The 20,011-nt window shown below is 39.7% G+C and overlaps 1 protein-coding gene and 2 non-coding genes across 3 annotated transcripts; 2 read left to right on the top strand and 1 right to left on the bottom strand.

The window, feature by feature from the left end:
* Positions 1–926: 926 nt before the first annotated feature.
* LOC148096431 (uncharacterized) lies at positions 927–5,324 on the top strand. Its single transcript, XM_087836062.1, has one exon. It carries the CDS (start codon positions 1,311–1,313, stop codon positions 4,812–4,814), a length of 3,504 nt encoding a protein of 1,167 aa, XP_087692188.1. The 5' UTR covers positions 927–1,310; the 3' UTR covers positions 4,815–5,324.
* A 9,623-nt stretch (positions 5,325–14,947) lies between these two features.
* Positions 14,948–15,066, bottom strand: LOC148096430 (5S ribosomal RNA). The gene has a single exon (XR_015717270.1). It is a non-coding gene; the product is annotated as a 5S ribosomal RNA (ribosomal RNA).
* Positions 15,067–15,423: 357 nt separating this feature from the next.
* LOC148096429 (5S ribosomal RNA) lies at positions 15,424–15,542 on the top strand. The gene has a single exon (XR_015717297.1). It is a non-coding gene; the product is annotated as a 5S ribosomal RNA (ribosomal RNA).
* Positions 15,543–20,011: the final 4,469 nt, after the last annotated feature.

Genomic DNA, 20,011 nt, shown 5'->3' with positions numbered 1-20,011 from the left:
GTGCCTATTCTTTGTTCCCATATGGTTCAGTCATATTACCGTTATTTCCCCCTAAGGTGTTCCCAAAGACACCGGGTTAATACTTGAAAAAGCTGCAGCAACACACAAAAATAGAATCAATATTCTGTTTCCTTGGTGACAACGCTGCTTTTAGCCTTCAATCAGAAAGCTTGACGTTGGCTAGTTAAGCACCGGGCTAACGTTTAAAGCTTTCACTCGAGGGAAGTAACTCGTATTACTGCTACTGCTGTGTAATCTTAGTTAAATTCACAGCATATTCTAGAAGTTACCCTGCAATAACTAACTGTTAGAATAGCGGCACCGTATTGTATCGCACTGAGTGCACTTCAATCCTTTATCTCGCGAGTTTGCTAGCTAGCAAAATAATAATACCAATTTTAAAAAATAACATGTGTAACGTACACACCCGAGAAAATTATTTACTAGGACTTACGCAAACTCCCCTGTTGTGAAAACGTACAAATCCTTCTTGCAGACTCCTTCTTGTATTTTTCGTTTTCCACCAAACACTCATTAAAACGGCCTCCAGGCACGTTAGTGCGCTCACCCCCGACTGATCAGGGAGTGGGTGGGGGGGTCACACATTGAAACAGACTAACGTGCAGAGGTACAAGGCAGCACAGGCAGAGAAATGTTGCTTTTAGACTTTTCGACTCATTTTATTTCTCTATCTGATAAGAAAACTATTCAATCAGATAGTTATTTGTGGTGAATGAAATACGGTTACAGTTTCAAGAAGTTTTAAGCACCAAATCCGAAATCCAAGCACTGCAATATTAAAATCCAATTGAATTTCTTGTTTGCTCCGAAATCTACGACATGACTATATACAGAAAAGCTTGACATGGTATGCAAAAAAAAAAAAAAAAAAAAACCGAAAAAAATACAAATACACGAACAAAAAATGTTTTAACTGTCAGTTTTGTCATTTTAAAATTTTCCAAAACTAACATTTTCTTTTATTGAGTGATATTAAATTGATTAGGATCAAATTTAGAGTGAACAATATTACACAAACAAACACGTGTGTGCGCATGCGCACATATTAGAACGCTTCGATCCCTTGTTACGTGATAACTTTGCTTTGATCTTTTCTGACGTGGTAACTTTGCTTTGATCCCAAACCCCTTAAATAGGAGCGCTCACCTATGTTACTTTATGCTTAACGGACATTGACCTGCAGCAACTAAAACCCTTTCGAGAAGTTTTGAGAGCAATTTACAGGAGAAACCAAAACAAGTTCAGTTTTGTTTCTCACCAATTCACAGCACAAACAGACACATTACACCATGTCAGCCAACCCATCCTTCGGCTCAGATGAGCTTGAAATATCTAAAGGGACCATTTTGGGAGATCACCACGTGGTGGAGGCTTTCCTTGGAGAAGGAAACTTTGGTGTTGTAACCAAATGTCGCGATACAAAAAACAACCAAACTGTGGCTATTAAAGTCAACAAGAGCGACCCTGAAATTCTGCTACAGGCAAAACTGGAAATTTTCATCCTGGAGCAGCTAAGACGCTTGGATCCAGACAGGTGCAACATTGTCGAATGGAACGGCTATTTCCTCGATGGAGAGCGCATTTGCTTGAATTTTGAACTCCTCGACCAAAGCCTGTCAGACTACATAGGGGACCGGAATAACCAGGGTCTCCCAATGAGAGAAATCAGGCCAATTTTGCATCAGCTCGCAAATGCTCTGTTCCACCTGGGTTCTGTGGGAATAGTGCATGCTGACCTCAAACCTGTCAATATCATGGTTGTGAACCGCAGTGAGTCTCCCGTCAAAGTCAAACTTATAGACTTTGGCATCGCATGTCCTGCTTCTGCAGTGATTGCTGGTGGTGCTGTGGGGACAATTGGTTATTGTGCACCTGAGATTATGCTTGGCACTCCATATGATGAAGCAATTGACATGTGGTCTCTGGGGCTGGTAGCTGTTGAGCTTGCTACAGGGGTGCCTCTCTATCCTGGGGAAGACGATTATGATGTTTTGAAGTTCATAATTGAAACTCAGGGTCAGCTACCAGATCATCTTCTAAAGTCTGGCTTGTACACTGATTGCTATTTCATCGAGGATAACTACAACGAACAGCGCTGGACATTTAAGACCCAAGAACAATTTCAATACGAGACAGATTATCAGTCAAAGGAAACTCGATTGATAAAACTTAAGCGTCTCGATGACCTCGAACAACTACTGGAGGTTAGGCGAGGACCGGAAAATGGCCAACCATTATTTGTAAGGCTAATCAAACAAATGTTGGCCTTGGATGCAAATCAGCGCATAACACCCTCGGAGATTCTGAAGCATCCCTTTTTTGACCCTGGCCTCTCAGGGAGAGACCCCTGCACTGACATGAATAGCACACGGGGACAAAACCTTGTGCTCTCTCAGCAGCCTTCAAGCTGGAAAAGTCATGGATCGCAAAAATTCAACTGCAGTTTCCAAAACTCAGTTGAATTTCCTCAAAAAGGACACATCAACACCTCAGCCACCCCATCTTCCTCTGAAGATGATCTTGAAATAACGCAAGGGACCATTTTGGGAGATCACCACGTTGTAGAGGCCTTCCTCGGAGAAGGAGGCTTTGGATTGGTAACCAGATGTCGTGATACAAAAAACAACCAAACTGTGGCTATTAAAGTCAACAAGAGCGACCCTGAAATTCTGCTACAGGCAAAACTGGAAATTTTCATCCTGGAGCAGCTACGACGCTTGGATCCACACAGGTGCAACATTGTCGAATGGAACGGCTATTTCCTCGATGGAGAGCGCATTTGCTTAAATTTTGAACTCCTCGACCAAAGCCTGTGGGACTACATAGGGGACCGGAATAACCAAGGTCTCCCAATGAGAGAAATCAGGCCAATTTTGCATCAGCTCGCAAATGCTCTGTTCCACCTGGGTTCTGTGGGAATAGTGCATGCTGACCTCAAACCTGGAAACATAATGGTTGTGAACTGCAGTGAGTCTCCCGTCAAAGTCAAACTTATAGACTTTGGACTCGCATTTCCTGCTTCTGCACTGATTCCTGGTAACCGTGTGGGGACAATTGGTTATTGTGCACCTGAGATTATGCTTGGCACTCCATATGATGAAGCAATTGACATGTGGTCTCTGGGGCTGGTAGCTGTGGAGCTTGCTACAGGGGTGCCTCTCTATCCTGGGGAAGACGATTATGATGTTTTGAAGTTCATAATTGAAACTCAGGGTCAGCTACCAGATCATCTTCTAGAGTCTGGCTTGTACACTGACTGCTATTTCATCGAGGATAACTACAACGAACAGCGCTGGACATTTAAGACCCAAGAACAATTTCAATACGAGACAGATTATCAATCAAAGGAAACTCGATTGATAAAACTTAAGCGTCTCGATGACCTCGAACAACTACTGAAGGTTAGGCGAGGACCTGAAAATGGCCAACCATTATTTGTAAGGCTAATCAAACAAATGTTGGCCTTGGATGCAAATCAGCGCATAACACCCTCGGAGGTTCTGAAGCATCCCTTTTTTGACCCTGGCCTCTCAGGGAGAGACCCCTGCACTGACATGAATAGCACATGGGGACAAAACCTTGTGCTCTCTCAGCAGCCTTCAAGCTGGAAAAGTCATGGATCGCAAAAATTCAACTGCAGTTTCCAAAACTCAGTTGAATTTCCTCAAAAAGGACACATCAACACCTCAGCCAACCCATCTTCCTCTGAAGATGATCTTGAAATAACGGAAGGGACCATTTTGGGAGATCACCACGTTGTAGAGGCCTTCCTCGGAGAAGGAGGCTTTGGATTGGTAACCAGATGTCGTGATACAAAAAACAACCAAACTGTGGCTATTAAAGTCAACAAAAGTGACCCTGAAATTCTGCTACAGGCAAAACTGGAAATTTTCATCCTGGAGCAGCTACGACGCTTGGATCCAGACAGGTGCAACATTGTCGAATGGAACGGCTATTTCCTCGATAGAGAGCGCATTTGCTTAAATTTTGAACTCCTCGACCAAAGCCTGTGGGACTACATAGGGGACCGGAATAACCAGGGTCTCCCAATGAGAGAAATCAGGCCAATTTTGCATCAGCTCGCAAATGCTCTGTTCCACCTGGGTTCTGTGGGAATAGTGCATGCTGACCTCAAACCTGGAAACATAATGGTTGTAAAGTGCCATGAGTCTCCCATCAAAGTCAAACTTATAGACTTTGGACTCGCATTTCCTGCTTCTGCACTGATTCCTGGTAACCGTGTGGGGACGGTTGGTTATTGTGCACCTGAGATTATGCTTGGCACTCCATATGATGAAGCAATTGACATGTGGTCTCTGGGGCTGGTAGCTGTGGAGCTTGCTACAGGGGTGCCTCTCTATCCTGGGGAAGACGATTATGATGTTTTGAAGTTCATAATTGAAACTCAGGGTCAGCTACCAGATCATCTTCTAAAGTCTGGCTTGTACACTGATTGCTATTTCATCGAGGATAACTACAACGAACAGCGCTGGACATTTAAGACCCAAGAACAATTTCAATACGAGACAGATTATCAATCAAAGGAAACTCGATTGATAAAACTTAAGCGTCTCGATGACCTTGAACGACTACTGAAGGTTAGGCGAGGACCTGAAAATGGCCAACCATTATTTGTAAGGCTAATCAAACAAATGTTGGCCTTGGATACAAATCAGCGCATAACACCCTCGGAGGTTCTGAAGCATCCCTTTTTTGACCCTGGCCTCTCAAGGAGAACCCCCTGCACCGATATGAATAACACAGGGGGACAAAACCTTGTGCTCTCTCAGTAGCAATCATCGTTTGGGTGGCCAGAATTCTAGGGGAGCTAGAAATTCTTGTGGAAAAAAAGCCCAAAACAATAACATCAACAAAAACAACCAATGAATATGTTCTTAAACTTGGGCACAATTTGGCTTGAAATCCATCAACTAATCTCTCAATATTCAAAGCGGAGCAGCAGACAACTTACCATCACATCAGTCCTTCAATCAGACCTACAACAAACGTCTTCCTTCTCTCACCCCAACCGGTCGCAGCAGATGGCCGCCCCCACCTGAGCCTGGTTCTGCTGGAGGTTTCTTCCTGTAAAAAGGGAGTTTTTCCTTCCCACTGTCGCCAAAGTGCTTGCTCATAGGGGGTCATATGATTGTTGGGTTCTCTGTATGTATTATTGTAGGGTCTACCTTACAATAATACATACAGCCTTGAAGTGACTGGTGATGTGATTTGCTGCTGAATGAATTCGGAACTAATTGGAAATAATCTGGATATTAATTAAATAAACCTGCTTTGAGCATCAATTAATTGTTGTTTGAAATTCTTTATAAATATATAAATATAGTGCCACTCTTCTACTGTTTAAATTGCAACTGTTTAAAACTGACTAATTTATTCATACACTTGAGCATAAACACACACACGGTAAATGGCCTGTATTTGTACAGCGCTTTACTTAGTCCCCAAGGACCCCAAAGAGCTTTACACTACATTCAGTCATTCACCCATTCACACACACATTCACACACTGGTGATGGCAGCTACATTGTAGGCAGCATGGATCCATCCTTTCATGCTATTTATGCCAAATTCTGACTTGATCATTTGCATGTCAGAGCAGAAATCAAGGCTCATCAGACCAGGCAACATTTTTCCAATCGTCAAGTGTGTAGAACTGTAGCTTCAATTTCCTGTTCTTAGCTGACCAAAATGCTCTTCTGCATTCTTTGGCTGCAACAAATGCTTGTATGAGCTACGGTTGCCTTCCTATCAGACATTCTTCTCTGACCGTTGACATCAATAAGGCAGTTTTTCCGAGAGAACTGCCTTTCACTGGATATTTTCTCTTTTTTGTCACCGAAAAGGGTGTCTGTGTTACTTCTTGTCTTATTTTGATAATCCTAGTCTGTGTTCCCATGTTTGTCCACTTCCCTGATCACCCCTCAGTGTATATATTGTCTCTGTTTTCCTCTGTCCTTTGTCAGAGTGTCTGTTCACCTACCCCCTGTGTCTCCATGTTCCCAGTGTTCAAGGTTTCCGAGTGTTTTCCCAGTTTAGGTTTTCATGGTTGGTTCTGTTTGCTACTCAGCCAGAATAAACAGCTCGCTCTTTTAAAAAGTAGGCTCCAGAATGGATGATGGGATGTTCGCATGTCTTTATGTAACACTGAGTGTGCTGAACTAAAGGTAGGCCTAGTTTCATTTTCATGGTCATTATTATCAAGACAATGATTACCCCTTATTCTGATTATTTCTCCCTTTTGGAGGTGTAATGTTGACATGAGGGGTGTAAATATATTTTGATAAACTAATGTTGAAGTCACTGTTTTTGTCGTATTGATGATGCAGCTAGAATAAGTGCTTTTAAATAAAAGAATAACCATTTAAAGTGCTCAGTGGTGAAACTGTAACTCTTTCAGAGTTTGACAGCTGGACAAGTGATTTAAAGAAACATGAGATGAGTGCAGCATATTATCTGAACAGAGATCATTCAATGAGCAAGAATAAACACTGACAAGAGAAACACTTCACTGTTGATTATCATATGAAGTCTAATGAAAGCTGTTAATCTGTTAATATCCTGTTAATCTGCATACAGCAAATAAAGAACATGTGACTTTAAAGCATCCAGCAAAGTGATAACTGTCCTCTGCCCACTAAGTAGTGACTCTACAAAAGATTATTTTCAATATAATCTTTATATTATATTTATATTATATTTAGTTATTCTCCAGCGCAACAATGTAAGGAGCTCTGTGATTGGTTAGGAAAGGACAGACTGGCCACCTCGATTTTTCTTCACTGCACATTGATCCATAGCTTTGTTCTGTAAAGGCTAACAAAGTGCTTTTGCTTTACAAACACATTTAGCCTCGGTATTCACTCTCTTAAAATGCCACTGAACACTGGAGTTAAATGGAGCCCTGATCCTCAGAGTTTTGTTGTTCCTAATATTTCTTATAGATAGCACAGATAGTGCCCCACTGCAATAATCACTCATGTCTAGATATTCCTGTTAAAAAGGAGTTTTTCCTCCCCACTGTTGCATAGCAAACCTAGCAAACACAAACTATTTCTATAAAACGATCTAATTTAAACGAATAATCCAGTTGAAGCTTCAGACAGCTGTCATATGACAGTGAAACACTGCCATCTGCTGGACTCAAATAACAAAGACGCTGCTTTGACAGGTGAGGGAGTTCAACAAGTCTGCAACGACTCAAGCATCAAACTACAGAACTATTAGAGTGGACATGGTGCTCTAATGGCTGCTTCGTAGGTCAGAAAGGATCAAACATATCAATAAATTATAAAACACAAAACGTCTCTTATTGCCCAGGGCTCAGGAAGTGAGTGTGTTCCTTATAGCCTATTAAACCTTAGCAGGTTATTTTGATGTGTTACAGATGAAACAGCTATCCAGTAACATTCAGCTACAAAATGTTTTTTTTATAATTACTTTTTTACAGCTTCGCACTTTTACACAAGTTTCATCATCAGTCACAATGGCTGCTGCTAAAATTGAGTACAAGATATTTGTTGGCCTGATTAAAAGGTCTTGATGCGTGCTCAATCATCCAGGGAAGTAAATCTCCAAAAGTTGATTCTGTTCTTCTGGACGTAGCGTTTTCAGTCAGAGAAACCAGCCGACTGAAGGAACAATGGGCTGGGAGGTCAGTTCCTTAATCATGATTATGCAAATTCTCATGACCACTAATCAACAACCACTGATCAATGGTCTTGAGTACCATTCACAGAGAATTGGAGAATGGCTACAATCACAGCATTGTAAGATGGTGAAAGATGTACCCTTAGGCCCCCTCCTTGATTCAGAGATGGTCTTTCCCTTTTCATGTAAATGGCCTCCTTGACTCCGCCCTCAAACCAGCGTTCATTGCAGGTATTGTTGACAATCATATTGTATCGTGTAACCATCCAGCTCACATATTAAATGTAAATGTAAATGATTTGTTGAACTTAAGACATGATGAATGTTCCTGCATTAAAACACATCCAGCCTAGTGTTCTCACTCTACCTAAATGGATCTGTTACATTAGTGAAATATGGGAGTTGTGTTTCAGTCTTTTCCACATGAGGACATTTACATTTAGTTTTTGCTTTACTGATGAGTGGCTGGTTAACCTGCAGTGGTTGAAGTATGTGTCGGTCGTCTGGAAGAGTAGGTGTAGAAGATGTCTTTAATGTAATGCTCTGAAGGTGTCAGTGATTACTGTGAATTCATTATAAAACTGGATTTCAGTGAATAAAGTGAATAAAGACAGGCCCTCATGGTGAAGCTCAGGTGTCCATAAAGTGTAACAGGAGAGCTTTGCCATACTTTCAGATATTTTACATGAGCCAGTCTTTCAAAAAATAAATAAATAAATAAATAATTCATTTATCCACAGGAAACACAATGCTCATATCTGAAAGTAAACTCTGATATATATCCCCGACTAGGGTTACTACTAAATAAAGGATTGCCCCAAGATGACTAAATATATAAAGACACTCTCCAAAAGAAGGAGTTAAAGGGATTTTATTTATTGTACAAGCAATATCTTCATAAGAATTACAAATTCTGCAGACATATTACCTTCTTACTGAACCTGAATAACTCACACACAGACGTGTCCACACATTTAGAATCTGCAGCTTAGAAACATCTTCAGGTTTAAAAGATATATATAGCTGGATGTCGTCTGCGTAGCAGTGGTAGCGAATGTCCTCAAAGGGGCTCAAAATATGCTGGAGAGGAAGTAGATATATTAAAAACAGCACAGAACCTTGTGGCACACCATAGGACAGGGACGTGGAAGATGACCTGTACTTAGAGACCGCCACAGAAAAGTATCGTTCATAGAGATACGAGGAGGACCACTCTAAGGCAGACCCAGATACACCAACCCAGTATTTCAGCCTTTCAAGCAAAATGTAATGGTCAACGGTGTCAAAGGCTGACGTGAGGTCCAACATTAGGAGTACAGAACACTTTCCTGCATCGTTTTGCATCAGAATGTCATTGGAAACTCTAAGAAGGGCTGTTTCAGTAGAATGAGCTCTATGAAGGCCAGACTGAAATTTGTCAAAGATATTATGTTAACAGACAACAGAAGCAGACAGAGTTAACCTGAGCTTGAAGAGTCAGCAGAGCGACTTTTCACAGGGGAACAGGACCTGTTGATTTTTCTAACTGATGGCTACACACAGCTCTGCAGAACAGGTAATTACCGCTGTTCGGTTTAATATTTGATTTTAAACAGTGTTTGAAGCTAAGACAAATACAGATCATATATTTTCATACAGTGATGTTCCAGTCGGGTTAATGTTTGTGTGTCCTCACTGTAAAGACTGCAGGTTACTGGAGCGTGTCTGAAAATGTGAAGCCCCCCTTCAGTCTAATATTGACACCGTTATGCCATCTGCACTTTGATCCCGCTACCTACTCTTGAAAACGATGTGCGCATCTACTTCAGTTGGTCTGTTTTGATATAGGATGTTTGGAAGTTATTTTATTGTTATGATTTTTGCATTTTGTTATTTAATTGGTTGCAAAAAAGAAAACAAGTTTATGTAAACAAGTGGAAATTAATCCTCCTGAGAATAAGCCTTTTAAATAACCTTGGTGAGTTTTTTGGTAGTTCAAGAGTTGAACCATACACAGGATTATAGGTGGCTGAATGCAGTTAGGTAACAGCTGTCACAAAAAATATTATCTTCATACATGTCACAGCTGTGTAAGCACTGATATTGATAATAGATGTGATCACAAAGAGACAACATTTTTGCTAAATGTAATTATTATATTAGAAATTTATAAAACTTGTAATTTGAATTTTTCCAAATGAGAACATATACCATTTTTTGCTTTACTGATCAGTGGTTGGTTGGTTAACTGCAGGTGTTCAGGCACGAGTCCGTCGTCTGGAAGAGCAGGTGGTGAAGATGACTTCAGTGACTGAAATGCCCTGAAGGTGGAATTAAAGTTAAACTTTATTTGAACATAAATCAGTAAAGACAGGCCTCCATCCTGACATGCAGTACTTGCATTACTTATGTATGATATGCATCCTCACAGAACCCAGATGATGCCAGCATGTTTTGAAGCCAATATCTGGAGATGAGTATGTGAATGTGAGTATAAGTGTGGCAGGAGAGTGAGTTCACCCTCTTTCTTGGAAGTATGCAAAAGTCTGTTGTCTTTAAAAATGTAATATATAAAAACCAAGTTCTTACTGAATGAGAAGTGAAACCTGGAGATGAGCAGAGATCAAGTCAAGTGCAGTTCAGACTCGCTGTTATTAAATTCTACCTGAGCAGGTTATAGTTCACCTCACTCACAGAAGAACAAATAACATTTGGCTCTGGGAGCTTCAGTTTGTATACACTGTTGTGGCACCACCTTAAGCAGCCATTTGCATCAATACCTACATCACTAGCCCAGCAGTTCTAAGAAACTTCTCTGTTTGTGGTTCAGAACCTAATGTGACACCAATGACCACAACAGCATGCAGCTGCAGGTTGTCGTGCATACCTGGCTTTACAATAGAAGAGAATAAAGAGGCATTTTTCCGTAAAACTTTTCTGTAAAATATTACTTTTAAATAAATAAATAAATAAAATGTGTCTAAAAATAAAATTAGGTAAACACCCAGAATAATGATTTTTTTTTTTTGTTTAAAACTGCATTTGGCTTAGTTTTTGTTAACTCGGTGTAATATGTCATGTGTTGTTCAGCTGAACTCTTCTTCCACACAACATGATCCCTGTGAGTGCTCCAATCAGAGACAAGGTCAAATGTAGCACTATTAAAACAATGAGATTAATGCTGCATAAAAATGAGCATTTAGCACATAGCACAATTAGAGCCCTGAAACTTCTAATTGGATATGTTCAAACATCAAAGCTTACTCAAAAGAGACATGGAATCACTTTAGTTTGTCTCCAGATCTGTTCTTCCTGTCATCCCCATTTACCAATATTTTCTGAATCATCACAGAACGTTTGCAGGAATCATTTAGCAATCATGTAGCAAAATCTGACTCAGTGCAGGATGAGTGACGGAGCACTTCTCCCACTGAAAACGCTACGTCCAGGTGAACAGAATTAACTGTTTGGCACAGGTCCCCCCAATTTTTCCTCTGCTCTGTATTCACACATCATGTCTGTTTTACTTGTGAGCTATAAGGTATAAAATTCTCTTGTGTATATATTTGTCTTCACAGATGTACAGCAGAGCTTTTTGTGAGAGTCAAATAAAAATAAAGCAGTAAAACCGCCAGAATAAACACAATAAACCACCTTTCAGTTCAACTTTTGCTGTCTCAACAATATTCTCATTTATATTGTTTGCTGTTTAACTTACCAAATATTTCCAGTAAGACATTTGATCAGGTCTTTTAGAACTTCCTGTTAGCCAAGCAGCATTCTCCAGCTGCTGCTGCACTGTTAAGAAAATCTTAACTTAATCCTCATAGCACAGTCAGAAGAAAACAAACAAACATACAGTCATGTGGAAAAGAGTGTTTTCTGAGGAATCTATAGAGTACTAGTAAAAAATAAGAACACTGATTTAGTAACTTATAGAGCTACATTTAGCAGCAATAATGTTACCAAATTGTTTCTGTATGACTATCAGTCTGTCACAAGGTTGCTCAGGATATTTGACTCACTCTTCTTTACATGGCTTTGTCAGATCATTGAGGTTTGTGGTATTTGTTTATGTACAGCTCTCTCAAGTTCCCAGCACTGAATTTTAGGTTGAGGTCTGGACTGTGACCGGGCCATTGCAAAACCTTGATTCTTGTCTCTTTTTTTTTTTAGCCATTTTGTTGCAGCTTTGCTGATGTGCTTGGGATCTTTGCCCTGCTGCTTGACCCAAACTCACTTTTGACTCTAGAGTACTTAGTATACAAGGGAGTTCAGTGAAAATTCGATGGTGCAAGGGGCCCAGGTTCTGTAGCTGCAAAACAAGCTCAAGTCATCACCCCTTCACCACTGTGCTGACAGCTTGTATGAGGCGTTCGTGCTGGTATGCTTTGCAACTTTGCTACCAAATTTGCATTCATGCCGTCATGCTCTTTTTAGAGAGAAGAGACTTTCTCCTTGCAACCCTTATTCAAGGGCCACACTTATTCAAACTTTTTCAAATTGTACTGTCATGGACTTAACATGCTAACTGAGGCCTGTAGAGTCTGAGGTGTAACCTTGGATTTTTGACCTTTTTCTGAACATTGCACAGTTTGACCCTGGGGTGAATTTTCTAGGACGTCCATCTCTAGAAAAATTATGACACTGTGTTAACTGCCAATTATGCTTTCATAGAAATGCTCACACTTGCTGGTAAACCAAGAATCAAGTGCAGTTGATTAGCAGCATCTGGCTGCTATTTATCTTCTTCATTTGTATTGAAGCATTAAAAGTGCTTTCTGAACAACATGAGCTGTGTGAAGTAACCCTCACTGAGTCTCGTTTCAGTTTGGGTCAGAAAGACTTCAAACTACATACCAGTTTTGAGAATCACCTTTAGTGCTGGAAGAAACGGTAAAAACTGCATCTTCTAAGGATGTAACGAAAAAAAAAAATGCTAGTAAAACGTGATTTCCATTTCGTATTGGGGGAAAATGCAGCATGACGGCCAATCACAAAACTATATGGCTGCTGAGGAAAAGGAGAAGTTGTTAAAGTGAAGGCCAAACAGCGACATCAACAGCGAGTTTTGAGATTTGAGAGATTTGTGGCATTTTTGGAGTGTGTAGTCTAGCCTTTTATGTTTTTTTGTTTGTGTTTTTTGAGTGTCAAAAACGCAGCCAAATTGAAATAATAACTGTATATTCTTATATGTGCTGGTGTGCTGAAAATAATGACACCAAACAAGGCGAAATAAGCAGTTTCTAAAAGTGAAATATATAAAGTTAAACTCAAAAGTAATCAAAAACGGCCATTTATAGGCTTGATTTCAGAGTTTTACATGACACAAAGTGTTACATTATATATAATGTAACACTTTGTAACACCATATTATAACATGTGTAGTTAGTGTGATAACATCTAGAGTTATTGCAATTGTAGAAGTTTCTTCTGCTCTCAGAACAGATTCAGTTGTTCACAGTTTTGGCACACGGTGCATTACCAAGCTGCAAACACTCATAAGGTGCTGAGTTGTGGTCATAAAAAGAGAAAAGTGGTTAATGATAATTCTGTGATGCAGTGTCATCAGATGTTTGACAAACCCTCAGTCTAGCCACAGTGTGACAGCACGGCTTCACGGAAAGTCATGTTTTGCATTACTTCTCTTGCAGTGTTTTCTGCTCTTAATGTCATGTTCATTTACTTGACCAACCCTCTGATGAATGTCATCAGAACATATTATATAATGAATTTGTTTTTGTTTTTTACTAATAAGTCGAGGATGAACATTTGGAGTAACATTGAATATAGAGGTTTTCTATCTCTGAAGGTCAGTTTCAATTATGAATTGTAAACTCCTCCTTCATTATTCCATCAATTTGTGCAATGGATCAGTGCCACTGATCCATTGCACTGGAGCATGATCCTACCACCACCAGGCTTAACATCTGGCACCGTGTTCTCAGATTTCAAAGGATCACCTTTGATACACCAAACATACTGTTGTCATTGTGGCCATATAGCTCAGTCATAGTCTAGTCTGCCCATAAAGCTGTCTTTCCAGAAGTAAATTGTTTTTTTGTGGTTGGGATCCTCAGTTCACAGTAATAACAAATTCCCTCTGATCTAAGGGGGACTCTTTGGTCTTCTTCCAGTCCTTGGCAAAGTGGTAACATATTAAAGCAACTTGTAATTACAAACGATTGTTTGAAACAAATCTGTAAGTGTATAAAAATGGCTTAAAATGGTTTACAGTGAGTTCCTTGGACTTTCCGTTGTTCTAAATATTGGTCAATCCAACAAGTGCTTTTAAGATAATCCTTTTTATGCTGCAAAGAGAAACTAACACTTGTCATGATCACTGATAAGAAGTTAATAGGGCTTGTTGAGTTAAATGGTAAATGGCCTGTATTTGTACAGCACTTTACTCAGTCCCTAAGGACCCCAAAGCGCTTTACACTACATTCAGTCATCCACCCATTCACACACTGGTAATGGCAAGCTACATTGTAGCCACAGCTGCCCTGGGGCGCACTGACAGAACACTGCAGAACCTTCACCTCGTATGAAAAATATTTGACTGTGATTTACATCTTCCACAGAAAAAACTGCACATTACTGAAACTTAGTATACTGGACTTTGTTGTTGTCCCACACAGGTTCAATTTTGAGTGGTAGATGGCTCAGTGCTCAGTCAACCAAGATTTTATGATAGTGGGCACAATGAGATAGATAAGCTTCTTGTAAACAGTACTTTTATGCTCTCTTTTTCCATTTGGATAAGAAAGAAATAACCAAGAAACAAAGGCAAACAAATAATCTGTGCCTTTATCCCAGATTCACATTATAGGAACAGCTGCTCAATGACCACTGTAGTCTTAGCTTACTGCACTTTTATCTAGATCTACGCAAAGTGATCCACTACACCTACTTTTACATTTAAATCATTTTATGAGCACTGATGCCATTTTAATCTGAGTTTCTACTCAAATACAATCAGTAAAGAAAAACACAGTCTGTGACGTTTGTTTTGAAGGAAAAGGTATTCCCTGCAAATGTTTATCTGTGCGAGACTATTCAGAAAACAGTAATTTTGTTTTATAGGCGAGACACTTGGCCTCTTTTTTCCTTGTTCTACGTTTGTCTTTTGTCCGATTACTCTGGAACACAAGATGGAAAACTGATATTCTCATGTTAAAAAGATAGAAAAAGGATTTTATCACCCATAAATGTTAACTTCTCTTGCCTCTAAGCACAAGCAGCAGCGCCCTCTGCAGTTTGTGTGTGGAAGTGCAAAAGCTTACAGCACCTGGTATTCCCAGGCGGTCTCCCATCCAAGTACTGACCAGGCCCGACCCTGCTTAGCTTCCGAGATCAGACGAGATCGGGCGTGTTCAGGGTGGTATGGCCGTAAGCGAAAGCAAAGCTGTAAAAAATACCTTTTATCGGTGGCAAATGTCACACAGTTTGATATCTATTATTGTGCTAAACTTCATATGTTACAGCGACAACATGCAAACCTTCGTTATTAACTGCAGCTTCAACATTGAGCTGCAAAAATGCTTTTCCCGCGGTAACATCACGATAAGAAGACATGTTCGTTGATTACAGCACAGTGTTAAAGTGACAGAGAGCACACAGTGTGTTAGGTCGATTTGGAAGTCAAACATTTTTGTCGTTTGGACATTTTAACTTAAATATAGAAAACAAAAACGTAAGCGTGTATGTGTCGCTACAGCATGTATAAAAAGGCCGTTTCTGGACAATGACTTCGCTTACGGCCACACCACCCTGAACACGCCCGATCTCGTCTGATCTCGGAAGCTAAGCAGGGTCGGGCCTGGTCAGTACTTGGATGGGAGACCGCCTGGGAATACCAGGTGCTGTAAGCTTTTGCACTTCCACACACAAACTGCAGAGGGCGCTGCTGCTTGTGCTTCTCTGTGCCTCTCTCTCCCTCTTTGTGCTGACAATCAAGCCAAACACCAACATCATCAAATATACAGTTGAAACCAGATATTTACAAACTCTTTAAAAACACAAACACTTTTTTAATTGTAACATCAAATCAGACTAAATGTTTATTTTTTTTAGATTGATAAATATAAAAAACATATTTGTTAACTTTAAGAGTAAAGAGAGAAATTGTCTGTATTTCTTAATTGCAAATGGCACCAAATTGTATTCAAAATTGAGCCACACTTATGGAGCTCCACAATTCTTTTTCTGGTGTTTTGGTTGATATCTCTTGATTTTCCCATTTCAAAGAAACAGGCTCTGTGTTTTGCCTTATATGCATCCACAGCTGTGCCACCAATTTACTCACATGGACTCTACTAATCTATCAGAAGCTTCTTCAGCTCAGAATGGAAACCTCTGCAGTTTTCTTATTAATTAACAATAAACTTAGTGTATATGTACTCCTACATTTGATGAAAGTGATAAAAATAGACAGCTCTCTCTCTCTTTATTCTGACATTTAACTAATTCAAAAGATATTTCAATATTTATTTATGCAAAACCAAACAAGTTTACTCTAAATTGATGTTGTACAGTAAAAAAACGTTATTGTGTTTTCCATAAAGTGTATGTAAATATCTGGTTTCAACTGTGAATATACTGCTGTGTGAAATTCCTCTTGTTTTGCACAGAAATATACTGAACAACATACAAAGCATAATATATAAAATAACATCTACCAGAGTTTTTTCTTTGAAAGAAGCCCCGTATGTCCATTCTTGTGCATTACTGAAACCGATTTATTTAGCCGCGGAGGGAAACAACTGAAAATATGAAATAAACATGTAAGCTAAGACTCTAAAGAAACAGCATAGTTGTTGTTCGGCTTTTCATTTCACCTTTTGTTGATTCACTTGAAGAGCAAGTAACGTAATATAGGTCAAGTGATCAGTTTGATATCAATCTTTCGTGATTCACCGTCATATTTACATTATTTGTACAGTACGAATGATTTGCTTTAGTACCTGGTCAACTACAGTTCTCCTGTTTGCCTGGCTGCGCTTCTCCAACAGCGCACTCGTAGGCAGCAGCTGCCCCGCCCCCTCGCTCAGTGCCTGAGCTCGGATCATACCAATATTAGGGGGGATTTACTCACAGTCGTAAATTCCCACAGTGTGCACTATGTGCTTCGAATATTGTGAGTGGTTTTTGTTTTATACAGTTGTCAGCCAGGCATCTAACTATGAAAAAATTACACTCCAAAAGACCCCAAGACTGGGAGAATTCAGTCTTTTTCAAAATAAAACACTGTTCAGAGTCGGATAATAAATAAAACGGAAATAATGTAAGTTATTTATTTTTTCTGTGCGGTATGAGCCTCAACTCTCTTGACCCGGTACCAAACGACTCAAGGCCTGGTACCGGTCCGTGGCCCGGGGGTTGGGGACCGCTGCTATAGACTACAGTGTACGCTCTACACCTACTTACTGGTTTTTGTTGCACCAGTCTGCATCTCCCAATTACTTTGTGTGTTTCGCTTACAGCTCCGCACCACCCAGGCGGCAAAAAATGTGCATGTTCTTTGTGATCTCGTAACCAATGCCCTCTGCTGTCAAAGTCGAGAATTAGTTAATGGGCATCATGTGACTAGTGGAAGCCAGATCCTTTTATTTAGCAAAATTGGGATTAATAGTTAAATGTTATTGTTGAGGGGCACAGACAGCACATGTACACAGATTAAAAAATAGTCATGTCTCAAGAACAGGGCTCTTGGGACGTCCAAGAGGAAAGGGGCAAATGCTCAAGCCCCCTCCGTTATGGCAACGACGTTTAGACTTTTGTCTTTTGGACATTTAGAAAAGTCTTAGAAATGAATCGCATGCCAAAATGAAAACAAAAAAATTGGATGACATTAAAAACAAAAGAAACAAGAGACAGGGCGCTGAATAAGAACTTGTCAGCTTGTGAGTCTTGTAACTGGTGATGCTCCAAATGTTAAAAAATAAATATATAAAAACCAACAAACACCAAAAAGTGACATTTATTATATGCTTATTCTGTGATCAGATAAAAAATATTTTATTAGAAGCAAGCTGGATCTAAGAGATTATTTCTACACAGCATCCTACAGTCAGTACAATTAATACGTCGGTATTGGTGGGATGAATATAAAATTCCCTAATCAGAAGGAAATAATAGTTTTATGTTATTTCATGTAACGTGTGAAGAAATAGAGGTTGATCACATGTTAAAAAATGTATATACTTATTGCTAAGACACACTCAAATAAAAACTTATAATGAAGAAGACGTTTCCAGCGACGTTTAGTTAGAGCTGATGATAAATGTTGCTCTTTTGTTATCTCAGAAATGTATATTTGTGGGTACAGAAGTAGAGCGCATGGGGATTTTTCCTATAGTTGCATTATTGGATTCAAAGGTCATTTCATCACCATAATAGTGCACAGGTAACTTTCCTTCACATTTGACCACAACTATTCTGTTAGTGAGAAGTTTGCCTTTATACTGACATTTGGGTTTCCTGGCTCCATTGTTCTTTAGGTCACATCTAACAATGCGAAACTTTGCTACACTCTTTGTCGTGCCATTCTTCTGATCATATCTTCCTTGACCATTACAAATGGCTTTGACCTGTTTGTAATCACTGAGGATGAATGTGTTAACATCCTTACATTTGTTTCGATCAGCATATATTTTCTTTTTTTTCATTTCTGTATCACATTTTTTCACGCTCATCTTGGCATCTACATGCTGTCGTCTAAACTTTTCATAATTTGTTTCATTCAGTCGCTTCTCAATTCGGTTGGGTTGAAGATTGGCTGGTTTTGAGAGTCCAGTAACAAAGGGCAGCACAAGCAGCAAACAGGTAAACATGATCCTCATTGTTTCCTGGAGAGAGAAAAACAGGAACATTTTCCAGATCAAGAAATTAATGCAACAAAAGCGTCATCACTGTAGTGGCAGAAGTAAGTATTTGATCCCCTGCTGAATTTGTAAATTTGTTCCCTTATAAAGAAATAAACAGTCTCTAATTTTTGTGGATGTTTTATTTTACTGGAGAGAGACAAGAACACCAACAGAAAAAAAAACACAATACATGATTTCTTTTCACTGATTTGCATATAATTGAGTGAAGTAAGTTTTTGATCCTCGACAACCCAACAAGAGTTCTGGTTCCCACAGACTGGATTACAATCAATCAATCAGTCCATTACAGATACTCCCAATCTCAGTTTATTATGTGTATAAAGCACACCTGTCCACAGTACCAAATTCTTCCATTCCAACTCCATCTCCACCACCATGGGCAAGATTGAAGAAGTGTAAAAGGATCAGTTACTGAGGTCTACTCGGGCAAGGGACCTCGGGGACAAGAAAAGTCATGGTCAAGACCAAAGACCTCTTATCTAGCTCCATGTAATATCTTGGCTCATGGGGTGAGGATAATCATGAGAAAGGTGTTGGATCAGCCCAAAACTACAGGCCAGTCTTAAGTTTGCCAGTAAACATCTAAATGATTGAGAGAAGGTTTGGGGGGAAATGCTGTGGTCATTTGAAATCAAAAACTTTGTGGCATGAACTGAGCCCACTGTGTTTGGAGGAAGAGAAATGCTGAGTGTAACCCACAGAACACCATCCCCACTGTCAAGCACAGAAGTAGAAACATTATACTGTGGGGCTGTTTTTCTGCCAAGGATACAAGACGACTTCGCCACATTGAGGCGGCCAGTAGATGGAGCCATGTACTGCAAAATCTTGGACAAGAACCACTTTCTCTCAGGCAGAAGACTGAAGATGTGTCATCGATGGGTCTTCCAGCATGACAGTGGCCTAAAACATACCACTGATGCAACAAAGGTGTTGCTAAAGAAGAAGCACAAGGACATGGAGTGGGGCTAAGGCAGTCTCCAAACCTCAGTCCTGAAGAAAATCTGTGGAGGGAGCTGAAGCTTAAAGTTACCAAACAGCAGCAAAGAAATCGAAAGAATTTAGAGAGTTTGTGGAAGGAGGAGTGGAAAAAAATCCCTCCTGAGATGTGAGCAAACCCAGTGACCAACTACAAGAAACATATTACCGCAGTGCTAGGCAATAAGGGTTTCTCCACCAAGTACTAAGTTGTGTTTGAGATCAAATACTTACTTCACTCAGTGAAATATAAATCAATTCATTTATTTTAGCAAATACATTTTTTATTCAATTTTGGTTGATATTCTGTCTCATTACATCAAAATAAAAATTAGAGACTGATCATTTAATATAAGTGAACAAGTGATCAAATGATTATTTCCCCCCAGATAATAGCTTCTTTTTATGACCATGTTTTTTCTTTTTTGTCTTTTGAAAAGCTGCTGGCCAACAAAGTTTTATTCATAGATGTTTTT

The sequence above is a fragment of the Neolamprologus brichardi genome, chromosome 23, assembly GCF_056152115.1.
Source record: "Neolamprologus brichardi isolate AB-2024 chromosome 23, ASM5615211v1, whole genome shotgun sequence".
NCBI lineage: Eukaryota > Metazoa > Chordata > Actinopteri > Cichliformes > Cichlidae > Neolamprologus > Neolamprologus brichardi.
Note: the sequence above shows the minus strand (reverse complement) of the source record. Positions and strands in the feature narration are given on the sequence as shown.